Source organism: Paramacrobiotus metropolitanus, unplaced genomic scaffold (genome assembly GCF_019649055.1).
Source record: "Paramacrobiotus metropolitanus isolate TYO unplaced genomic scaffold, Prichtersi_v1.0 Parri_scaffold0000003, whole genome shotgun sequence".
NCBI classification, from domain to species: domain Eukaryota; kingdom Metazoa; phylum Tardigrada; class Eutardigrada; order Parachela; family Macrobiotidae; genus Paramacrobiotus; species Paramacrobiotus metropolitanus.
In genome coordinates, this window is record NW_026570223.1 from 2,271,300 (window position 1) to 2,296,539 (window position 25,240).

The 25,240-nt window shown below is 41.2% G+C and overlaps 5 protein-coding genes across 5 annotated transcripts; all 5 read left to right on the forward strand.

Annotated features, from left to right (window-relative positions):
- Positions 1-88: 88 nt before the first annotated feature.
- On the forward strand, positions 89-2,293 carry LOC129593835 (speckle-type POZ protein-like). Its single transcript, XM_055490314.1, has 3 exons — positions 89-655; positions 1,466-2,043; positions 2,100-2,293. The coding sequence occupies exons 1-3, from the start codon at positions 252-254 to the stop codon at positions 2,291-2,293; spliced, it is 1,176 nt and encodes a 391-aa protein (XP_055346289.1). The 5' UTR covers positions 89-251.
- Positions 2,294-2,956: 663 nt separating this feature from the next.
- On the forward strand, positions 2,957-10,988 carry LOC129593846 (uncharacterized). The gene is made up of 16 exons (XM_055490325.1): positions 2,957-3,621; positions 4,187-4,358; positions 4,506-4,901; positions 5,228-5,919; positions 6,162-6,284; positions 6,466-6,725; positions 6,871-6,946; positions 7,174-7,330; positions 7,965-8,173; positions 8,535-8,685; positions 8,885-9,082; positions 9,381-9,860; positions 9,989-10,195; positions 10,326-10,499; positions 10,575-10,685; positions 10,746-10,988. The coding sequence occupies exons 1-16, from the start codon at positions 3,191-3,193 to the stop codon at positions 10,986-10,988; spliced, it is 4,080 nt and encodes a 1,359-aa protein (XP_055346300.1). The 5' UTR covers positions 2,957-3,190.
- Positions 10,989-12,266: 1,278 nt separating this feature from the next.
- On the forward strand, positions 12,267-16,136 carry LOC129593852 (uncharacterized). Its single transcript, XM_055490338.1, has 7 exons — positions 12,267-12,278; positions 12,744-13,063; positions 13,500-13,612; positions 13,990-14,127; positions 14,225-14,456; positions 14,838-15,139; positions 15,289-16,136. Exons 1-7 carry the CDS (start codon positions 12,267-12,269, stop codon positions 16,020-16,022), a joined length of 1,851 nt encoding a protein of 616 aa, XP_055346313.1. The 3' UTR covers positions 16,023-16,136.
- A 554-nt stretch (positions 16,137-16,690) lies between these two features.
- On the forward strand, positions 16,691-22,899 carry LOC129593249 (anoctamin-5-like). Its single transcript, XM_055489469.1, has 21 exons — positions 16,691-17,308; positions 17,484-17,666; positions 17,992-18,180; positions 18,248-18,378; positions 18,445-18,554; positions 18,705-18,808; positions 18,877-18,957; positions 19,019-19,137; positions 19,197-19,256; positions 19,326-19,371; positions 19,516-19,659; positions 19,824-19,961; positions 20,065-20,238; positions 20,297-20,333; positions 20,420-20,531; positions 20,609-20,663; positions 20,957-21,191; positions 21,260-21,412; positions 21,565-21,617; positions 21,720-22,013; positions 22,350-22,899. Exons 1-21 carry the CDS (start codon positions 17,240-17,242, stop codon positions 22,596-22,598), a joined length of 2,736 nt encoding a protein of 911 aa, XP_055345444.1. The 5' UTR covers positions 16,691-17,239; the 3' UTR covers positions 22,599-22,899.
- Positions 22,900-23,248: 349 nt separating this feature from the next.
- LOC129597283 (neuropeptide-like protein 33) lies at positions 23,249-24,447 on the forward strand. Its single transcript, XM_055494768.1, has 4 exons — positions 23,249-23,422; positions 23,516-23,670; positions 23,981-24,013; positions 24,097-24,447. The coding sequence occupies exons 1-4, from the start codon at positions 23,417-23,419 to the stop codon at positions 24,155-24,157; spliced, it is 255 nt and encodes an 84-aa protein (XP_055350743.1). The 5' UTR covers positions 23,249-23,416; the 3' UTR covers positions 24,158-24,447.
- Positions 24,448-25,240: the final 793 nt, after the last annotated feature.

Below are 25,240 nucleotides of genomic sequence, written 5' to 3' on the forward strand. Positions count from 1 at the left end.
AGTGACTCATATCCTCAACTCACTTCCTTCGGCTTTCGGTCTTTTCACTCACGGTGATTAGACTGGCATCCTTATTCCTATGCCTGGTTATAATTAGCCGCTTTATTGCGGAAATCTTGGAACTTTTGCAATGAATTAAATCGCCCTTTACAAAATTTAATTATTCAAGTGTGTATGCCCTGCGGTCATGCCCTGCGTTTTAAATATATCTTATGGTTAGATTGATCCAGCCGAAGAGTAATTAATCCTAAATGGAGCGTCGAGGAGAACACCAGGTTTTTTCTGCGAAGTGCCACGACAAATCCGACAGCAGCGTGGTGAATGTTTGTCTAGACTGGAGCATCGACAACTTTCCCTTTCTGCGTAGTAAAACGACTTTCTTATCATCCCGTGGTATTTCCATGGCAGAATTGGGACTGCATGGACATGATGCTCGCTGGATTCTGATGGTCAAGCCGTGCCACATTGTCAGTGAGAATTGCGAAGGGAAGACGACTGGCCGAAAGAGCAGCACTAGCGCGAGGAAATCGACGACACCGGTGCAAGACGGTTTACAATCACATCGTGCTGCCGTTTACGTATCCCTTTTGAATTCCCCTAATCCTAATGACGACTACAGCGGTGACGACGAATTTCCAGCTGAAATAACGATAATGTAAGGATTGCGTTTATCAAGTTATCTGGATAAAAATGTGCTTTTATAATTTTCTTATTATTATTATTGTTTTCTCGAGTAGTACGATACAATGTTGTAATATTGTGCCTGCTGGTTGCAAGACACAATTACTGTAATGTCATCAGATTCTTTTGATTGAAAAAAGATTCTTTTTTCACATTCGACTCTTATTTACATTTTAGTTTGTGCATTTTAACATTCTGCGTTTATTTTAATACTTATACCGTAACTACGTTTCCTTGCAAATTCATTTTTTTGTAAACAGATTTTTAGTATGTGCTATAAGTCAGATGATATGAAGCCGGAGCCGTTCTGAACTTCTCGCCTTTTAAATTAAGCAGTAGTAAGTACTTTGAGGCAGTATATTAATAGTGTTTAATTTGGTTGGCTGTTACGTTGGATCTTTAAATTTTTTTAGAGATATTTTCTGACCATTGCTCGAAAAGTGAATTAGTTATATACGTATATGCATTATGGAAAGGCTAATCATAACAAGGTAGGTTCGTTTTAATGGAAAGACTGTTTTGAAGTTCGCTTTTGGCAACTCATAAGTGCAAGTATTAAACCGTAGTGCATATGAAGGAGACAACAGTATTCATATGCACTACGATTAAACTGGATTTCCGACTATACAGTTTTGTATAATAAGGAAATTTATCAAAATTAACTAGCTGCCTTGACCTTTTAGCGTATACGTACCTGGTCCGGTTCCATGAAAGGATGGTAATGAAGCAGTTACCCTTCATTATTGCGAGTCTGTTTAAAGCTTTAGTTTGCTTGCCTTTGAAGGGTTCTGAACAAAGCCGGGGAATGTGCCTACACCGTGGGAGAAGAGCGGCTGGGACGCACGTTCGCTGCCAACAGTGCCACCTGGGGTTTCGAAGGCAGCGGTATACCGCACACTCGTCTCTTCGGGGCCGCTCGTCATTGTCTTCTGGTCAACGGCACCCTCATCCTTCGCTGCCAGATCCGTTTCCTGATCGAACGACCGTCTCGCACTATTTCCAAAGATCTGCCCGGCAGTATGGTTCCGCATCCGCTGCACGAAGCCGCGCTGCTACGCTACCGTGACCTGTATCACTCCCGGGAATTCGCCGATTTCACCCTGTTGTCCAACGATGGTCAGGCGATTCCCGTCCACCGCGGCATTCTGAGCGCCCATTCACCCATGTTCGCGCTGATCTTCGACGAGGAGGAAGCCGATGCATCCGCCACCCGCGAGATGGCTGATTTGAACGGGGAGGTTTTGGACATTTTGCTGGAGTTCATTTATTACTCTGGTGTCGAGCGGGTGGAGCCGGTCGCTGAGCCGTTGTTGGTGGCGGCAGCCAACTATGAGATTGATGATTTGAAGGATATCTGCGAGGGCATTTGGTGAACGCGGTCAATTCGAAAAGTGCTGCACGTTTGCTGGTGCTTGCAGAGGAGTATGAACTGGAGACCTTGGAAAAGGCCTGCATGGAATTTATTACGAAAGGAGAGGAGTTTGTCTTGGAAGGGGGTGACAGAGAGAAAGTGGTCAGTACGGCGCTGGTGAAAAAGATTGTGCGTCATTGCTCGGTTCAACATGCCAAGCCGGGGAAAAGTGACAAAATCAAGGAGGAGTGGGATGAATGAGAATCCATCTTTTCAGTGATCTTTTTTTGGTGAGAGTCAGTTATTCTTACCCCAAGTTTGTACAATATATTATAAAGTTTTGAATCTTTGTGATACGCAATCTTTCAAGGGTTACATATATTATTATTGCTATATTACCTTGTCTGCTCGGCAGTCCCAGAGTTTTAAATGTTTTAGATTAATGGAAGCTGCCGTGAGATGCCGTTGGCCCCTTTTACAGTATTATACTATTTGCTTCAAGTTCAGTGGCTTTCTTTAATAAATTAAAGCATGGCATTCTGAGATGAATTATATATAGCGGTTGTCAGCTGTAAAGAACTGTAGACTGTAAAGATGCACATTCCCGTAGTATGAGTAATGACAAAGCCGGACATTTTTCATTAGACGTCCGCGATCTCTACAGCTGCAGTGTTACTTTTATTGTTTAGAAAATTTCTGACTCCGCGTTTAACAAACAACGTACAATCAGCCGATAAAGGAAGATTGGTGAATGTGTGTGCAACGAGATTTAATGCCGTACTAAACAGAGATAGAATTCGTAAAACAGGATGTCGATTCAGAGAAACAGATACTGTACCTTTCTGACCATCAGTGTCGTTTTCTTATGTTGACTGTAGTACGTGTGCGTACGGCACCGTTTCACATCAATCACATGTCGAAAACTTTTATACATGTCGAGAGAAATCGTAAATCTATGTTTTTAAGCGAAATAGTTGATTTTAATTTAATGCTGCTGTAATATACAGCCTACGTGAAAGCTCTTACACTGTGGAATCTTTCGATACTTCGTATCTGTTCTCTACGTTGATGATGATCTTATAATTGGTATTACTGTCTTTCCTTCGAATTCGTAATTTCTTACAAATTGCTCTGCCGCGCTAGTTTTTAGCGGTTAATATGGGTAACGACGACAGTGCCCAGCCTCATGTACAAGTTGACCAGTGGTATTTGGAGTACATTCAAGATGCCATTTCGACTATTAAAAAACAGGAGAAGAGCCCCAGTATTTTCCGCGTTATTCAAGAACTGCAAGCCAATGCCGATTTTAATTATGATTCTGGCATCTTCGAAAAGAATCTGGAGATTTGCGTGGCGGCTGGACATCTTTATCGACTGCCTGATCATACGGCAACCACCAACAAATTCTATTCGGACATCCTTTTTGATTGCGCCGACTACAAAAAACAGCGCCGCTTCACCATCACCAGGCCGGACGATGTTCAGAATGCGGTGTTGTGCGCAGTGAATGAGCTCATCCAGTCACAGGAATCCAATGATGTTGGCGTCAGCTTCGACGAGATTCATAACTTCATTATGCAAACTTACATGTAAGATACGAGCATTACGTGAATTACGTCTGATTACTCATTTATGTACTGTAACGCATCGACCTTTTTATAAAGTTGTCGCGAATTTTTATATCTTCATAATTTTTATGATCCAGATTAACAGCATATATATAGATATAAAGATACCGTACAATTAACTTTATTTCAGTTTCGTACTTTGTTTTAGTACTGGTTTGGTAATTACACTGAGTCTACACGTACATATGTATTGTACATGTGTTAGTTGAAATAACGTACGATATTATTGCAGAAGTAAGCAGAGTATTGTTAATGCGGGTGACGGTCCAATTACCAAAATTAATTAACAAACACAGCAGTGATATATTATACGCCATGTTGATTGCATAGAACTGATGCACAGAAAGTATGGCTATTATGGTTACGTCATTGTTGTTGCATAAGTTTGGCTTTTCTTTGCATTTCTGCCACAGTTACACTAGTATGCATACAATTTATTTTGCTTTAAGATGCTTTGTTTATTTATTTTTGATGAGCTATTTTTTTTATTGTGTTTTGTTCGTGACCTTTTGTTTCAACTGGACAGAATAGCCATACCACCGGACGATCTGCGTCGCCGAATGGAAACAGCTCTGAATAAACTGGCTATGCTGCAACAAATTATTAAGCGCAATCGACGGTACCGTCTCCCGGAACCACCTTCCGCTAAGCCTAAAAACCCGGAAAGCGAAAGTGTTGATGTGCCGGCCCCGCCAATGGTATGAGACAGAATTATGCGCAGTTATGAATAAAATATCTATATTTGCAGAAGTTCTGCCTACCGAGTTTTTTCAGTCTTTGGTGTGAAAAATTATTGCAAAAATGGCTTGGTTACAGTATTTCCCGTAATCAAAAAATTTTTTCAGGAGAATGGTCGGTCTGCGTGTGTTTCGGATACATCGATGTCATCAACATCGGACAGCAGTGACGATAGCCGGTCATCTTCGCACTCTTTCTCGTCCTCGTCACGCTCCGACGACAGTATTTCCATTGGGTCGAATAAAAAGCTGTTTCGGGCGTTCGAGCGAAGAGCCAATTCGGAGCCACGGGCAGTTCTGGATATCATTGATAAAGCTGCAGCACCGGTTACGTCAGCCCCGCTGTGTGTCGTAGTGCCGGCGAAATCTCCCGATCCGCCTGCGGAGCCGTTGTGCTGCCTGCGGTGTAATAAATCTTCGACCACAATGGATCACTTTGACCAATGCCATAATGGATTGCTGCTATCGGAACAGGAAACATTTACTCTACAGGAGCGCAAGGCGGTAAATTTTTCGGCTTTGCGGGACAACTTAAGGATTTATAAAAATAGTTTTAAAAAGGACTGCGACAAAATTTAACACATAAATAATAATAATTGTAGGGGAAAAGGATTTATAACAAATATTGATGTATATTGTATGACAAATATTATTGTACTCGTATATCGAAATTCCATCAATACTAATATCTTGTATCTACCGGTATATTCAGTGCAATACACGTTTACCCATATGCAGTATTGTTTACAAGTCCAACAATATCGTGTATTGTATATGTATTGTATGTCTTTTCAATACTTCTATCTGTAAGATATGTTTCTGCATTTTAGCGCTGGTTTGCGGTAACGAAAAAAGATTACAAGGTTCGCTGCGAAAATGCCGGATGCACCAAGCAGTTCCGGAAAAGTACAGACCTTTATCGTCATCTAAAAGTTTGCCAATTTGGTAAGGAAGTCAAAGAAAACAGAGCTGCAGAAGAGATCACCGACGACTGCCACGAAAGCGGTTTTTGCCCAAGTCCCGAGATTGCACCCAGTATCGTCCAGAATGACGAATCAGAAACCCAAATTGGTAATGCCAATGCCGACGGAAAAACAAACGGTGCCTCAAGCAACAATATACAATCGAATGATTATGCTGAAGAATCCGAGAAAGTTCCCATACAAGTTGAAAATGGTGAAAAAAAGAACAGCCACGTCCAGTTTAATGGTCGGAAGGAGATCATTAATTCATTCGAGAGTGAAGAGCGCAGCAGCCAGAGTAAGCTCAGTACTAGGAAAAGAAACGGTTCGCAGAATGGTCGTGGTAAGAGACTTCGTAAAAGCGCGGAAAAACTTGCCTCGGAGAGTGAAGAAGACGAGCAGACTCGCCGAGCCCGAGCCATGATCACATGTGACCTTTGCAACCGGATAATCCATCGCGAACATTTCCTCGAGCATGGCGAAGATCATAAGACGGCGAAAGTTACACAGCCTGAGAGTGCTCAAAACAAAACGAAAACCAAGGGAGGTCGCAAGAAAAAGTATGTATGATTTGTTTTATTCACATTCTTTACTCATTTCTGCAGATCCTTTGCAAAATATTGTTTTGGTAACAAACAAACAATGAAGAGATTGTTTTCTGAATGACGTGTTTTTCAGTCGTTTTTATATTGTGGTAAAGCTTAGTTTATTCAAGAGCAGACAAAACCTCAGGCACTCGCTAGTCAGATAGTGCTAGCGCTGTGACCTTTTCTTGGTATCTGTAGAGTGTTTTTCTTTGCAGAATACCGGCAGGTGCAAAGAAAACGGCGTCCGTGGCCGGTGGCGCTGTCACTGCCGCTAAACAAATCGATTTGCTGGAGGAAGATCGAGATGAAGCACCTGGCGCTGCAAACGAAACTGAAGGGTGAGATATCAAAATAAGTTTCGTTTCTTAAAAGCGAATTATTTCGTAATTGCTCTTTAGCAGTGCAGTAGACTGATCGGTCATTTTTAAAGTAATTATTAAGGTCATACATATGATACAATACAATTAGCTTTATTTCTACATGCAGCACAGTATACATGGTGCTTGTACTTTGCATTAGGGCGCAGCCGCTGCGAACCAGCACACCGGACGTTGTGGCCATGACCAAAACGGTCAATCGGAAGAGAGTGTTGTCAGCCTCACCCATTACATCAGCAGATGAAGCTGAAGTGGCGGAAGAAATTCCAGCAGTTATTAATACAAGATCGAGTCGCGCCAAGAAGTCTGTAAATACACGGTCAGTTGCCAACAAGAAAAAAATACCGGCATCATCGTCTACCGAAGGTACAAAGGAAAAAGCGGTTGACAGCGTGCCATCCAGTAAGTAACAGTTCCATATAAAGAGATACGAGTACAGTACTTATTTTTACTTACGTATCTATATAATTATTATACTTTATCTTATTGATCTTACGGACACAGTATTAATTAAAATGGGTGTTGTTATTGAACTTTGTTGTTTCAGAAAAACAACCTCTGCTCCCGACACCGCCACCACAGATCCCAACTAAATCGAACACTGCTGAAAAACTGCGGTGTAAGTTAGTGTTCGGTTTTAAATCGGTGTTATCAGAAGCAAAACAGCAGTTCGGACTATTATAATTAAAGCGTTCAAATGCCCAAATTTATTGCAATTTGCTACAGTTTATTTCTGAATCTGCAAAACAGCGTACGACAGCAGCAGCTCGTACAGCTTGGATTGTAAACCGTTCGATTTTATATTGTTGGTGCAGTAATGTGTTTAATTTGCAAAGGTTGTGATTTGTAGGTTAAATAAAGTGCAGACGGAGATCAAGAAGGCGACCTTTTTCCAAACCCAACTGGCCAAACGACAAGCGGCCAAGTCCCTGCAGGTGGCAGAACAGGCAACTGACAGCAGTGTTAATCCGGCTGAAATCTTACAGGAAAAATCAAAGCCAAATTGTGTAAAAAAATTGGCGCTTTAGAATGCCGTTGGGAGGAGAATTTACAGAAGTGCGCACTTTAAAATCGCCAACAATTACGCTGTGTTATCAGCTCATGTTCCGATCTCATTTTTTTTCATACCGAGCAAGTGTTATGTGGGCGACATGATTGTGATTATTGATAGCATTTAATCTTTTTTTTTAATTTTATGCATTGGGAAAGGGAGCATTTTGCTGCAGATATTTGTGAGCTTGTACACCTTTAGAACACGGAGCGTGATTTGTTTGACGTACGCAACTGCCATGTTTAAGTGCGACGTACAATACTCTGTAGATGTCGTTGTTGTTATCATCCTTATTCTTGTGCTGTAATAACAGCAGTTGGTTTGTAATGGAAATTTCCATGATTTGGCATTAAAGGTTACCCTACCTGTTTATACATGCTAAATAATGCGGTACGTAATTATATCGTTATTGATTTTGTTGTTTATCTGACCGATGTGCCTAAGCAACGCAATTGCAAGACTCGCGTGCATAGTCGTCAGCGAGACATCAAGCATTATTTGAGTGTGGTGATTCGTATTCTGGTTTTGCTCCATTCCTACACCTACCTGTGAATTTTTTGGCGATTCGTGAGATTAATCTTTTTTTGAAGAAAATGGCTATTAACTGGGGAAGTATCGATAGCAATGTTGTCAACGAAATCCGATCAGAGTACGAAAAATACGGCCGCTTCGGGGATGACTCCTTCCATGGTGACAATATTACACTGAAGAATCTGGATAAATGGCTGTCGGAAGCGGGGGTTTTAGGTGACCGACTGTCGGCTACCGATACGGGGATTGCGTTTAAACGCATACTTAGGTACTCATATATTACGTATAATATGGTTTGCACAAGTTTTTGATGTTACGTTTAATCTGTTGTTAATTATCACGCACATCATAAAATTAATTTATAACTGGTTACCCCAAGTATTTATTGCTTTTCCGGGTTGTTAACGAAAGGACTTTACAATTATTAATATGTTCTATCACTTACTAAACCATGCCATACCCGTCGCAAAATTCATAACGGTTAGTAAGTGAGAAGACGTCGTGGTCAAATGTTTCGTGACAGTGTTTGATGAACAAAACGTTTTAAATTAATCCACATTGAGTTAGTTTTTTGTAATGCGCAACAGTGGTTTTAATATGCGGTGAATTAATTTATATGGCTCTTTTAGTAACGAACAAAGAACGATGCCATTCGATAAGTTTAAGGACTTCATTTCCGATCTGGCACACAGCGCCAACCCATCGAATCCCGATGCAGCCTTCAAAGACATGGTTGCCAAGTTGCATCAGCGTCGCACGCCCAGCAAAAACAGTGTCACGGTACGGTACTGAAAAATTTGAAACAATATTTTTGAAATTTCTGGAGTTGCGGTTAAACCAAATATTCTCAACTCCCGAGTATTCATTTCTCTAACAATACCGATACGCAATTTGTTTCCGCATCTGTGGAGAATATGAGTACTTCTGTGTAATTGCTACAAATTTACAATTATAAATGTCGGAACTCGGAAAATTATAGGAGCCGGTGAAATCGGATGTGGTGGATCGGTTGACGGATCCGGCCGGTTACACCGGCACGCAGCGCTTTAGTGCGGATGGGAAAACAGTGGATGGCCGGCACAATTTACCTGATCTGGAACAAGTGCGCAACGATGGATACGTGGCCGGCTATAAGAACGCAGAAACCTACGATCGTGACCATAATGTCAATGTACGGGTATAAATACCGCATGATCAGTCTAATTGATCTGCTGTGTGTAACCCGGATTGCGTTGTAGAAAATTAATTACTCCTTGAAACACCAAACAATTTTAATTTTCAACCTTTTGAGTAACGAAGAACATTTTTGAAAATTGTACGCGTTTACGTATGCACCTCTGACTGGTGAGTTCATATTGTACAACAGTAGTACAACCGGCATTGTACAGTACGCTTTCGCCATTCCTGCTGATATTACTTCAAGTTGGGCTGTTTTCCTGTGGTGTTATACATAATTTTAACTTAATTTGTTGCAGGTGCCGAAATACGACGCCGAAGAGGAACGTAAGCGACAGGACGCCGCTCATCGCTACAACACATCCAGCGATACGACCCGCAACCGGGACCAGTCTGCTGCGGCAAGCAAACCCGCCAACTTGACGGATGACTACCGGCTGCACAACCAGTCACCGCGTACCAATCCGCAGGACACTGCCACACCCAAATATGATAACGACTTGATTATCAACAACACCACGGATGCGGCGCGCACAACCAATACCCCGGATACGGCACACGCCGCGGCGGCGGCCACTGCAGCCCGGCATGACTACGGGCAACCACCGGAGACCAACAGCAGTATTCTGCGGCGGGTGGCCAATGAGACGCATTATACCGGTGCCGACGGGAGCGGTTTTCGTCCGGAGGATGCTCATCGTAATAATACGGATACCGCCAAGACGGCGGGAAATATGGGGCGTGAACAGCGTGAGTATGATACCAACCGGGATGTAAAGGTCAGTGCACTCAACTGCCGTAATGCAACGATAATTTGACAGATAATTCATTTTCTCAAAGCAGTACATGTCAACAATAGCGCCAAATTGTATTATAAAAATGAGTATTGTATGAGTATTTCTTTTAGGGAACCACACTGCGTACAGACATTGATCGCCACAATGACCGGGAAGTGCGAAGCCCGGTGACACCAGCCGGACTGAATACCACTACGAATCTGACGTCCAACCGAGCTGCTAATGTGACTGATGCCGCTCGGGCCGAGCAAACGCGAACCAAAGATTACGCCACTAGTCCAGTTCGCAACGAGACGGTGACCGCGGAGCATCACACGGTATACTCACCGGTGTATTCTTAATAGTCGCGTAATTCTAGCAGTGGCCTACATAGTAAAGTCAGAGTTACTAGTTACAATATATTATTCAAAATTATCATAAAAATTTCAAGGGCATTATGATTGTTAGAACGCTCAGCGTGTTCCATCTGCCGATCGTCTGGCGGATCGTAACGCTCCCGCATCCTATCATCGTGACAATATTTCGGGTCAACCAGCCGATTTGTCCAACAAAGACCGGGCGCGGGAACCGGCATACAATAAAAACGCCGATGCTCAACATACGCATGCCAGGACCGATTATGTTAGTCAGAAAATCTATTTCTAAATAAATAATAGTTTATAGCACTTGTATGCATTGGACAGTTTCATATTTCAGGGCCGAACGCACACCGAACGGGACGAACGCCATGTGGAACGGCCAAACATTGCGAATGTCCGTACCGATAGCAATCAGCACCGCATCGAAGCGGACGCACGGGATAAGACCGTACGCCTCAACCACAACCTGAAACAAAGAGAATTAGTAAAAACGAGTTGTTCACTACAGGGTTATGATCGAACAGCGGAAGCGGCTAAAGGTCATACCGAGGTAGAAACACGAACGCTGCCGGCCACTAATCTGGAGCATCGAAGCGAGGGTCGGGCAACATCACCCGGTGGGCGGGAGGCCTACTCGGATGTACGCGCCAATTACCGCGAAGGTCAACCGACTTACAATGTAAGAGAACCCGCCGTCAGTTCTTTGGCGATCAGCGATTTACCATCGCAAAACCATATGCCTGTGTTGTAACAACGCCTTCTCGCGATCGTACCATATGTTTAATAGGAACTTCAATAATAAATAAACTTTTTATGATGTAGCAGTACATTATTGTGCTTATGGCTTCGAATAAACTTTTTTATGTGTAAACAGGATTTTTTTGTTCATCATTAGGAGAAACATGCTGTAGATGCTCACGCACGTTCAGCTGAACATGCCCGGGTAGTTGATGACGCCAGCAAGGTTGCCGGAAGTCGCAGTGCGGATCAACATGCTCGCACTGAGAATGTGCCAAATCCCACTTCACAGAACGCCACGCGCACCGAGACCAATGTTGACAGCTACAAGGATAGCGGAAAAATTATAATACCGTAAGAAATGCTAGCAAAATGTAATACGTACCGCAGGATCACAGACTCACAGTGACATACAGCCCAAGTATATTCAGGGTACAAGTTTGACAAACCTGACAGCGACAGTAATCTTGCTTGTGTCGCTCTACACATACTCTGAACTACAGCGCTGCCAACAACAAAAATATTTATAAACAACAAATTTTCTATTGCATCTACTCGGTAGATTTTTTCGTAAGATGCATACGTGTACAAATACTTAGCTATTTACTGCGCTAACTTGTTAGCATGAGTTGTGTCAAACAGCCAAAAGATAGTGAACCAGTGTAAGTTGCATACTGATTTACAGGAAGCGGGAACACATCAAGAAACTACGACCACCACTGCATCAAATAATTATGTGTCTGGAGACAAAGAGAAAGCATAATGAGATTATGATTCTATAATATTCACGCAGTAAACCCCGATTTAATATTCTGATAATTAACGCAGCATTGCGTGACCCGCAACTGGCACACTCTTGTTTGTTGTATTTTGCCTGCAATTTTGTGGAGCACCGTAATGACCTAAACATTTGTTAGTATTTATGATACTGCAAAATTATGCGAATCAACTTTTGCCTGCTTAAAAAATCATGTTTTTTTTTCATACTTTATAGAAGTTATCATTTAAAAATTTTGTGTATAATCAGATCAAAGCGCAAAGAATGTGAGGTACGGTAGAAGTGCAGTACTGGATACCAATGGTGTCGTTTGCCGGATAATAACACTACTATTTGATAATAAAACAGCATACCATACAATTTTCTGTTCCTCGCTGTAGAACAATGCGTTCTCTCACGATCAAACTGCACGATTTTATTAATAAAGTGGCAACCATCGGGCGACTTGTTACGTGTTGATGGGAATAACACATGTTCTCTCATCGGCCTGGCTGCTACTGCACATCTATCGACATGTTGTCAAAGGTTGCAATCATAGCGATTTATTTTGCCTGCTGTATATTATGCAAGACGATCTTAAGTAAAACCATATGAAAGCCATAATAAACACCCCAGCCGAACAAACCCAACGTAGTCCTGCCGTCTCTTTGCTGGTACTGTCCGGTCAAAGTAAACTTCCGTAAATCTTTCTACAAGACGATTATAAATATTTCCCACTTGTTTCTTGAAATAACTTTTTGGGTGGCGGCTGTCTTGGTGCTGTCTTCCAAAATTTGCTTGCACGTTATCACACATGATACCATACATACACCGCTGCGCGGCAGTAATGACATTGCTTAATTGCCGCATTTTAGCGTCCACTTGTTAAAATTTCAGTGTAATGTATTATTAGGTGTTGTTAATGTTTTATGTATCCATATTCATTCCTGTGCGGCACGCACACCTCTACCTCGTATAAAACATGTTTTTATTTATACGAATTTTATACAGTTTGCTTACATTGGTAATGGTCTGGCATTGTACAAAGTGTGTAATACATTCCAAAAGGATGTCGATGCTATTGTGGAGGCGGAAATTTCGAACTGTCAGCATAAGGCGGGACTGGGAGTGGTGGTTGTATCCAGGAACAACAATGGACGAGGGATTGCCCAAAATTTATCATACACAAAAGCCTTTGGTTTCAAGAATATAGAAGAGAAGACTCTGGCTGATGAAGATACAATGTTCTGTATTGGATCGCTAACCAAACATTTTACTACAACGCTGATCCTGCATTTGCTTGAACTTATGCAAAAGAAAGGTTACCGCCAGTAAGTAACCATACTTGCATATCATTTTCGGCATGCGACAACTTGAAAAAGCAGGATTAGCAAACAAAACCTGATGCTGATAAAAAATAATTAAGACTTATTATTAAGCGTCCATGTTTAAAAGTTTTACACAGCGTTCGGTACTGTAAAAATATAGCTACTAATGGTAAGTATGTAGATTTAGGAAGATTGTCTGCACTTCTGCAGCTTGCAAACACGGATTTGTTTAGCTTGTTTTCCTCATGCATCTCGTAATAAATGTAAAGGATAGCTTCGCTATTTATTAAACTATTTAATTTTAGTAACACTAAAAAGATGCAAAGCATCTGTACTGTCATTCTTTTCGTCGAGTGGCTGATTAAAAGCTTAAAAATTATTACAAACGACGTTGCTGTGTTTACGGCCGGTATTCTAAAGATTTACATTTTGTGATAAGGTATTCGCTACAGTCTCCCATCACGGAAATTGACCCGGCGCTAAATTTCTCTGGCTCACAATTTGTCAATACAACGTTAGAGGATATCATGTCACACCGTACTGGGATAGCAGGTATTTTGTTGATTAGGCGATTCGTTTGCGGGTGTTTTATTAATTAAAATTAAATAGATACCGTATGTGCCTATGTGGAATTGCCGTGTGGTGAGGGCATCGATTGTAGTGATAAAGTTTTGAAGCTGTATTAATCGATTATATTGTTCATTAACGTAAGTATATCACCACTTATGGTTAGCGCGATTTACCATTATTTGTAACGAATTTTTGATATTTCGCTGTGTGTTTTAGAATTTGATCTTTAATAATATTATCTTAAAACAACTGTATACCAATCAGTCTGTATTTTCTCATACGCAGACCTATCGATGTGTTGTACGATTTTCACTATAAACAGATAAACAAGCAAGGCCTCTGCGCGTTGTTTTTTTTAGAAGTCTTCGGACAGTTTTGGGTTGGATATCATAAGAATGTCAGCAGGCAGAATTTGACGGTTATTGCTGCAAAACTTCCTCGCCTGGCAGATAACAGAGCGAAATACATCTATAACAATCATGTTTTCACTGTAGCAGGTAACATAAAGCAGCATCTGTCTATTCACAGTCATGTAACCTTTGTTTTGCGAAATTTAGAGTGATAGGAATCAACTACTGTATTTTTTACATGTAGGACACGTTGCGGAGATACTAGGAGAAGTTTTGTTGAACAGACCGGTTTCGTGGGAGGAATTGGTACAAAAGTTTTTGTTTGATCCGTTGCGCATTAATTCCTTGGTGAAATTTGCCGGGAATAATTTTTCATCTGGGGAAAAATTGGCGACTCCCTATCTCACGAAAAATGGAGAGTACCACAGATTGGATGACAACGTGCTTACACTAATCGAGCCAGCCGGACCAGCGGGGTGGGTTTTATGACTGCCGGCAAAAGTGTACTTCTATACATCATAAAAAACTTCCTATGTTGAAATGCCAAGTATCTGTATTCTGTAATAGGCTTGGTGAATTTTTGTTTTGCAAACCCCACCAATTTAACAAAGTTAACCGTGTGTGGTATGCATCTGTAATCAAAATGAATTTACTACCGGCATGTGTATTACAGCAGTGCATGTAAACTTGTACGTATAGACACACACGATAATATATCAGTACTTACTTAGTAGTATTATAACTGCCGCCTTTTCGTGATCTTCTTTTTTCGGCGGTTTGATTCACTACTACTATAGAACAATAAGTGCAGTACATTTTTTCACGCTTATCCTTTTGTTGTTGTTTTTATTGTTTAGCTCTTTGTGCATGTCTCCAAAAGCAATGAAAATTTGGATGGATTTCCTTATCGAAAGAGGTTACTCTAGTGCCTACTTGCCTCCGAAGCCCTTCGCAAATTATTCACTGTATAAACGAATGCCGATTGTATCGCCGTCCTCCATCACAGAAACCTGGGAACCCAGAGTATGCTTCCCTAGTCACAAAGGTTTAAAGGCGTTTCGTGTCAGCGGGAGTCGATCATTCACCATGAACGAGTACATCAGAGAACGCAGAGAACATGCCGGCTACGGGTTAGGATGGATTGCATCTAAACACAGAGGTCGCTGTTGATTACTTAATACGCTACTGCTTTTAGCTCGTACTCCCAAGTTAAGTAAAATAATATTTTACACGTGCAGAGGTTGAAAAAATTAAGGAAGTTGTCCACGGCGTCAGTGTAAGTGCTAAGTGCCTGTCGTGTTTTAATAGGTTATCGCTCATTGGATCACAGTGGAGGATTTTACAATTATCTATCGTTGCTCTCGGTTTTTCCCGATCAGAACATCAGTATATTTACGAGCTCGGCTGGTCCTTATACAACCACTACCCGCAATCTCCTTTGGCGGGTGCATTATAATATCTTCGATCATTTAATGGGACTTCCTCCAAGTATTCCTGAAAAGTGCATCAACCACAGCTTATCACCTGTAGGTGTTTCACATACCAATAAGACTCCTGTGGTGAAAGTCGATGTTAAAAATTATGCTGGAACCTACTATCATCCCGTGCACGGGCTTTTAGCGGTCGAGACGTCGGCTGAACCGGCATCGGGCTTGAATCTGATCTGGGGGCGCTATGGAAACGCCAGTATTGAGTGCCGTACATCGAAGACTGTGTGTGAACTGCGCTTCCATGGAATTCTGTGGTGGGTGTCCGATTCGGATGCATTCCGAGGCGATAAGGGACCCAACCGGACGATCGTGTTCATCACATGTAACGGCTACGTCACGCATATCATCATGCCCTTTTACTGTGACGAAGTACCGCCTGTCTTTAAACTAGTCTCGTCACACTACATGCGGAAGCTACCGATAGACAAGAACTGTACAGATGTGAGCGGTGGAATTTCCAAGTTTCTGTCCTGCCACCTTAGCGCAGCATCAACTGGATTTTGCTTATTTTACTACTGTTACATGATTTTTAAATTATTTGATTTTTTCTGATGTGCACATAGGTTTCTTATGCTGCTTTATATGTTTTGGAACAAAAATAATTTTAGGCACAGTAGCCACATAAGTGCAGTTATGGAATACTAAGGAGCTAGCTGTCACCTTTAATAAAGCAACCAAACAAAAGGCATGCAATACATGCAGTAATTCTATGTTTTCTTTCGGCTACCAGCTAAATGCAGACATCTGAAAAATACGTTTGCCACAATTAATGCCGAAAGCGGAAATATTCTCGCCTAGAAAAAACACATTTCTAATTGCAAATTTTCTGTGTAGTAATTTCACAAGCATTGTCTCTAAAAGCTGACCCACATTAATTTTTGAGTTAACCCATAATGCAGAAGGATACATCATTGTATGTTTTACATTACGAAAACAATTATTTTTTAACAGGGAACAGTACTTGCACATGCAGGCAGTTATTAAACTTGTACCGGCACGTTAATATTGAAGACCGTATTTATTTTTAAATATTCCGATCCGTACATATACCACGCAGTGCTATGCATGCGTACCGTATTTCAAACCGCATAAAACAGCTACCAGGTAAATCGTCCTCGATCGATCTGTATACGCCACAGGATCCGCATTACACGGCATAATTGCAATCATACCGTACCTGACTGCCGCACTTTTCAACTCGTGCTCCAGATTCGCAATTTCGCAGACTCACCATTGAATCGCTCCTGCCTGTCTACCGTCGCGGTTCATTTGAGTTAACAAACTAACAAGTCTACGGAGGTGTTTCGGTTTAGTTTTTGCAAGGGGCCTTTGGACAGATAAGTTTGCTTTATGTATCCGTGTAGGTTATGGAACTTTACGAGCATTTAGTCCCACCCACATAGCGGCGAAGTGATTCAAGTTTCACACCGCGATATACAATCCCATCCCACAAAATACTATAGGCCGTTATGAATGCACCGGTAGAACATGTCTTGGTGAGTCGTTGCGCACTCTACGCAGTCATCATGTTACTCACATATTTTGGTTTGTTGTAACCGGTTTATCGGTCTTTTGTTACGATGCAAAACTGAACGGTTTTCGTTTCTACAATTCCGCGTCAGACATCGACAGCGACAAAGTTCACAAATAAGCACATCAGTAATATTATGAAAATGGATTTTACGTTCACGATGGATCTTAGCACGATTCACGATGGATCTCAGCGGTGAATAGCTGCGTTGATTTTCATTGTTGTATAATCTGTACTGATGGAAAACGGTATTGAAATGTCCCCAAAAAATTCTGCGACAGTTACCCCCGGGAATGTGGCCTTAAAGGTAAACGTGTAATGACACAAATACTGTAATTCCAAATATTTTGGGGAAATTGCTGTTTTTCTTCTGTTATGTTCCTCCGTGGATTACACAAATTTAACGTTATCTGGCGAATCCATGGTTCCAGAATTCATCACTTGATAAAATTAATGAGATCTGTAAATATTCATTACCTTAGGTTGATGAAACGCCAAAAGATGCTGACACCTTGTTTTTCACGGATGGAAAACGGCGAGTAGATTTTGTGCTGGTATACCAAACTGGATCGCGATCGATCGACAGCCGTCGCGCTTTGCGTCGGACCAATTTTGAGGAGCACATGAAGAAAGAAGGACTGGAATTGGAAATTGATACTAAACCTGTAAAAAAATTTCTAAACGCAATACTCCGAAATTCCACCGGCTTTTTTGTTTCGTTTTTGACATGCATGTTTGTCTATCGTAATTATTTTCTTAGTAATCGTCGAAAATTTACCGTTTTTGTTCAGACTACGTATATGTTGCGCTCGTATAATTGTGGAATACAGATGTTTGTATTTGTTTTTTTTAGTTTAATCGCTAAAACGGCTAAACGAATAACGATACGTATTCCCGAGCGTAATTTATTCATATGTGAATTTGCAAGGAAGCTGCTGTACTTGTGGACCTTGTGGTTAATGTTTCCCTAATTGCCTGTTAATGCGTTAGTTACCCGGCCATCTTATACCCGGACTGGACACCATAAACAGCAAACTGCACATTGACCGACTGCGAGCTGGACCAGCCGCCGAGCCGAAGCTGGATGTGCCTCCAACGCTGTGTTTTATTAAAATCCACGGAACATGGGACATGATGACGAAATATGCAGATTTTTTAAAATTAAAAATGCCTCTTATTGTACGTGTAACAAACTGGCTTCCTTTACTATAATTATGTAAATTTACAGAACGTAATTTTTTTCCAGAAAGGAAACGAGAACCTGCAAGACGATGAGCTGCTACATTATTTTCCTAATCCGTTTCGAGTTGATCGCGAGCTTCTTCCGCCCATGCAGGAACAGTTTACATCGTTCTTCTCCAAAGCCAGGATGGACCAGTAAGAAACACCATTATGTTATATTCTTTGGGAAACTGTGTGAGACATTTTTGATTAAAATTACAGATTCAACATCAGCGACGAAGATAGCTTTTTCTCAGCCGGTCAACGAAGCCGGATTGTCTGGGAATGTTTGTCAAGAATACGCTACGATGAAGGCAACCCCACAAAATTTGGTAAGAAAAAAATATAAAGCTTCCTAACAATATGGAAATTTACCTCATTTTTTATATTTATTTCTGCTTTTTAATTCTAGTCACCTCAATGCGATTTATTTATAAAAGTATTTAACTCCCATGTGTCAGGTTGAACTTCTTTTTTTGCAGGAATTCAGCGTCTCTTGGCCAACAACACATTTATCGCCGCTTTCCCACTACATGATGGACCATGGGAACGGACGCCAAAACAAAAACCCACGAATATGCGAGCGGTACAAATACACCGTGCGGTTGTTACAAAATCATACGTATTAAGTCAAATTTCTATACTTTGTCGTAGATTCTGTATGATCAGTGGGGACGCTTCACTAATTGGTTTAAAATCCAGCCTATTGATTATGTAAAAGTCTATTTCGGCGAGGTAGGTTTGCAAAAAAAAGTTTTCATGGATCATCGCGCACTGAACGAATGTTTTACTACAGAGACTGGCATTCTTTTTTGCTTGGATGGAATTCTACACCGCCATGCTCATACCTCCGTCTGTTGTGGGATTGGCATGTTTCATCTACGGAGTGGCATCTCTGTCAAATGATCCCGTCTCGTAAGAATGTGCCGTGTCATGCGTGGTCAGTGAAGTATTTCCATGAATTTTTTTTTCAGGAACTCTATTTGTTATGACCCTTTCATTGGCAATACGACAATGTGTCCACTGTGTGATAAGTAAGCTATTCGGAAACAAGTTAACAGATTCTTTAATTTGTAGCAGAAATTCAAAATATTTGAATTCAGATGGTGTCCTTTCTGGAAACTCAAGGAATCGTGCGCGCTGGCTAAAGTACGGTAGCGTAGAAGATGGTCGACTGCTTGCATGAAAACAGTTAACTGCAAACACATCATTTTGCATGTTGATACATAACACTAAATAATGTGGATATATATTTGTTATATTTATCTGATTATACATAGGCGCACTTTTCAGGCTACATATTTATTCGACAATTCGGCCACCATGTTTTTTTCGGCGTTTATGGCGCTATGGGCGATGGTGTTTCTGGAATTATGGCAGCGACGTCAGTCTGTTTTAGCGTGGAATTTTGATACACTGGATGCCTTTGAACAATACGTAAGCCCGTCAGCTGTTTTAAAAACGACTGCAGTTACAGCTTAATACAGTCGCAAAAGCGTGCACATTGCGTGTGTTATAAAATTGAACTGACTAATTACTGCTTTCGCGTGGATAACTCTTCATATTTTCCTGGAATTAAAAAAGGCCCACTTAATCATTAGGAGCCGGTTCGACCGGAACTGGGAATGCGGGTCAAACAAGTACGGCTGAACCCGGTAACGAATACGGAAGAACCGTATGTGCCACGCTGGAAGCGACTGGGCAATTGTTTCGTATCCACATCGGTCATCGCCTTTATGGTACACGATGCGTCAAATTCCTGATTGCAAAACAATTATGCCTAATTTTTGACAGTATAATGTGCAATGAATGATGTGGAATTGATGTGCAGTTGTGTTGCAGATGTTTGTTGTGTTGGCCGCGGTTTTTGGTACAGTAGTGTACCGAATGCTGGTGGTCGTCGCCCTTTACGCCACCAGCAGCACACGGCAGACCTTTGCAAGCCAGTACGCCACGTATATAACCTCCATCACGTCGGCACTTCTTAACCTTATTGTTATTCTTATTCTGGAAAAGGTGAGGAAAATAACTAAGCACTGTCATTACAATTTGGATAAGAAATCGTTTATTTTAGATTTATTATCGTCTGGCCAAGTGGTTGACCGAAAATGGTAAGAACAACCCGCCTTAGATTAATGGTAGTATTACTTTCACCTGTCTTGGAAATGACTTGCATGACGATTTCCTTGTGTTTCAGAGTGTCCAAGAACGCAAACCGAATACGAAGAGAGTCTGACGTGGAAATATTACATATTTGAATTTGTCAATTGTTACAGTTCTCTGGTTTATGTGGCGTTTTTCAAAGGCCGGTAAGCACTGGTTCTTTAATTTAGAGGTAGCATCAAACGTGTACAACATTTTGATTCTACTATTGTATATCTCTTAGCGTTCCTGCTGGAACGCCGGGTTCTAAAGGATGGTTTAACATTCCCGTCGATCAAGTAAGTTTAATTGTTGCTAAAAGTTCGAGCACGTATCAGGTTGTCCATTATATCAAATAGTTTATTCCTAATAATTATCAGTCTCTAACTGCTGTATTTTCTTAGATTTGTAAACATCCGCTTACAGTTACTTTAGTTATTAGTTACGGTAATAAAAGTATAATTCTACCTTGTGGACATGCATTAATTTAAAATGCATGCCGTTGACACTTGACATGCATCAATTTAACAAATTAGTATTATGTAAGTGTACCTGTGTACTTATCGTTTTAGCGTATTTATCGTTTTTGTAGTGTGATCAAGCAGGATGTCTGATTGAATTATGCATCCAATTAGCCGTGATCCTTTTGGGTAAACAAGTATACTCCATACTACGCGAAGCAGCATTTCCGGTCATCCACAATTGGTGGTCCAATCAGGACATCATCAAGTTTTTCTCTCATGTTCGACGGTTTTATCGATGGGAAAAAGATTTTCAGTTGCGACCTTTCCCGGCTCTCATTATGTTCAAAGAGTACACTAGGATGAGTAAGACAATATCAAAATAACCAGATGGATTGTCCCTTTCGTCTGTTTGACATACGTGTTTTTTACAGTTCTGCAATTTGGATTCATGACAACATTTGGTGTGGCGTTTCCACTGGCACCGCTCTGCGTTCTACTTATGAACCTGTTTGAAATACGTTTTGATGCCTACAAAATTCTGGTTCTGTATCGCCGTCCAGTTCCACAAATCGCCAAAAATATCGGTGCGTTACAATTTTTTCGTTATGCAGAAATTATGTGCAGCTTTAAGCATACAAATAAAATCATTCTGCTCGTTATATTCTATGGTGTTTATTACACGTCGTAATTTACTTAACGGTGAGTACCAGAGTTTTTTATTGTATTTTTCTTGCAGGCGCGTGGTTGAAAATCTTGCAACATCTTGCTCAGTTCTCCGTTGTTACCAATGTAAGTTACTATGTCTCAATACTTATAAACGTGCATAAATATTTTCAGTGTCCTTGTGGCACACGATAATCTAGGAAATGATTTAAGTAACTATATTGACAGGCCTTTGTAATTGCCTTCACTTCCGAATTCGTGCCAAAAGTTGCCTACAAGCTGGCCTATTCACCGGATGGGACAATGCGCGGTTATGTGCCATGGAGTTTGTCTGTGTTTTCCGTGGCGGATTTTCCGCCGGATGTGGGACCGCAGCCGGACATTTTGCCTGCCAATTCAACATCATTTTGTAGCTATCGGGATTTTCGCAATGGACCACAGGAGGGGGATTATCGATATTTTTATAACATGACATTTTGGCATATTTTTGCCGCCAGACTGGTGCTGGTTTTAGTATTGGAGGTGGGTGAAACTGCGTAAAATATTCGCAAAAATTCGTCAAGCGACCACGAGTTACTAATACAAATATTTTTTGATTTTGAGAGTTATTTCTGCACCCAGACATGACAACTTGCTGCTTATTCCTGCGTAACTATGGATGCCATCAGTTCGGTGTTTAGTGTTACTTATAGTTTGTTTTAAAAGAAACCGGCTTCAAGTCATCAATACATCTGTAAAACAATATCAATGAAATGTTATATATGATGTAAAGAGATTAATGATAATAATTCTCAAGTGAGATTTTAATGGTTTCTCCATTTTACGCTTATTGATTGGCTCTTGTTTTGCTTGTTGCAGCATTTTATCCTCATCATTACCAGGATAATCGCCTACATGGTACCTGATCTGCCTTCCTGGCTGCATGCCAAAATTCTCAGACAAAACTTCCTTGCCAAAGAAGCATTCTGCGAGTCGGAAGCCAGAAAGAAATACTCGCAACCCGGAATGCCCCTAAAAAATGCCGCCACTCAGGATTCACTGGGATCTTTCCAGGAAGATCATTCCCTGTATCCAAAGATGAACAACTTATCTGATGGCGCTGTGTGAATGCACTGAATGGTGTGGGGTCAGCACTCCGAATTGGCAGCTTACCTAACGAAGATTTGGAAGTCAATGATCTCATTTTGTGATTCTTTTTCCCGGCGTCTGGAGGTGTATTTGATGCAAGGACTGATTACGATTGGCAGATCTGCGGCGCTCTTGCTGACCTAACTTTTTCTGTAATCCGAATCAATTTGTACATTTTGTTTTTCCGGATTTTTGAATTTTTACTGTGTGGATTTAGGTACTTGAAATATTTAAAGTATTGCTCGTCGAAATTAAAATTTACAGCATAAAAAACTTTAAACTGTTTGAGGTACGGCATTAAATCGTCTGACCACTGACCTTGAAGTGCAGTTAAACTGCGGAGGAGGAGTTACGTACAAACTTGTACCTGTTCAATGCCACACGCACGTCCCCTGCTCCACCTGGAGCCCAATGAAAGTTGCGGTTTTTTAGTACCAAGCTGAGACAACCGTACGATTTGAACTGCTCTATTGTTAATGTTGCACCTGGAAAAATCCTCCGGTAGTACTTACAAGCTAGCTACAGTATTTTAAAAGCCAGTTAACGATGGTCACTGTTCAAGTGTACGTACGTACATACACCGATCGCATCCACATCACAGAATTCTTCTACCGGCTCACGTCATGGGCCGTCTGGATTTATAAACCAGTGATCAGAAAATCTGCAGTCCTCAGTCTGCGTTTTGCTGGCTAGTTGTCGCGACTTTATCGTGTTTCACGCCACTTTAATTTAGTTTTGCCCTTTATTGCTTCAGCTAGAAGTTTTTAGTTTTCCCCGCCATAAAGGGCATCATCACCATGAGAGTACGTCTGACCTTCGGCTTCGCGAGTGTCATCTACTTGTCTTGATATCCCTTCTCCCTTGTGCGGGTGCTAATTTACCGTATTTTGCTGCAGACAACAACCTCCCTCTGGTTCTTCCTCATACTACTGCTCGGGTTCTTGTCATTTGCGGAATGTGGATTCGGCGGTGGATGGGGTAACGGTGGATGGGGCGGAGGATGGGGCGGATGGGGCGGCGGATGGGGAGGTGGATGGGGCGGATGGGGAGGGTAAGCGAAAACTTTCAGGTTTCATAAGTTTTCAGTTGACCTTTGAAATAATCAAAGTTAGAGAAACTCTCGGTTCATATCTCAATGGTACAAAACGTATCTGTATTTGAACATCTATTTATCGGTATGAACGCTTTGTCAGGTCACGCTGATTTTATACATATTTTTTTCTTGAAAATTAAGCCACAAATGTTTTCACATTGAGAATTCAGATTATCAGCAAATCAGCTCTTAAACGTAGTACTGACCTTTGATTTCAATTCTTAAAAATTAAAATTCTGCATTTCTAACTTCCTGGTTGGTATTGCAGTTGGGGCGGACCTGGTTGGGGAGGATGGGGCGGGTAAGTATTTACGGTTAACTCGAAATATGGAAATAACGTATTTCGTTAACCGGTTAACACCGTTTTTCGGGCTTCTTTGGCAGTGATGGCTGGGGCGGATGGGGTGGATCCGGATGGGGTTGGGGAGGCGGATGGAAGAAGTGATCGCCTGATTTTCCTCCAGTTTGTTGACCCCGGTTGCAGCATTTTTACGGTGTCCATTCCTCATCGCCTGGGTCTTGTCAGTCCATTCCGCATCGCGCCCTGGATCATGTGTCATTGTCATTTCTCGCTGTCCTGTGATCATATACCATTGACCTGTGCTCATATTCAACGAAGTTTAAAGACTGTACGTGTGCGACTGTTTTGTCGGTTTTTATTTGTGATATGTTTTGTATTTATTGCGAATGTTCGAATTGTGACTGAAAATTAATAAAATGACTGTGCGATAAGCAGATGTAATTGTGTTATCTACGGACTACGGTAGAACCAAATGGACAAGAGCGTTTGACACACGAATTCAGTAGTGCTGGATGACAGACACCATTTCTTCTCGACGTTCTCGTATAGAGGTAGTAAAATGTAAACCTTGAAATAAATCTTGGGGGAATTAACAATGGATATGAGAATGTAATTCGAGAATTAAACTTTAAAATGTGGAAATAACCGCGCAGAATGATAGCACAAGCGGATTTGGTGTCCGCCCAGTGGTCACTATTCTACAATCAACGTCGAATATGTTACCGCCCTTACTAAACACATTACGGATGAGTCATGCATATGTGATTCACGCAGCCGCTAAGCGGCATATATGGCGTACCAAATACCTCACCCCCGTAAACCTTAAAACTTAAAACTCAGAACACTAGAACGTAAAACACTAAAACGTAAAACAATGTAAAACACTAAAACAGTAAAACACTAAAACGTAAAAAACACGTAAAACACTAAAACCGTAAAACGTAAAACACTAAAACCGTAAAACGTAAAACACGATACCGTAAAACTCAGAACTCAGAATCGTAAACCTCAGAACTCAGAATCATAGAACTTGAAACGGTAAACCCTGAAACATGTTTTCGTGGACATAGACGATTTTAAGCAAAAATAAACGGTAGTTCCACCAACGCCAATCCAATTCCAAAATCACCGCCTAACTCCAATAATAAAGTAGAATTCCATTAATATTATTGGAACTGGCATTGTGGAATTGGAACTCTGAAAAGTGAAAAATTGTCTAAGTCCACG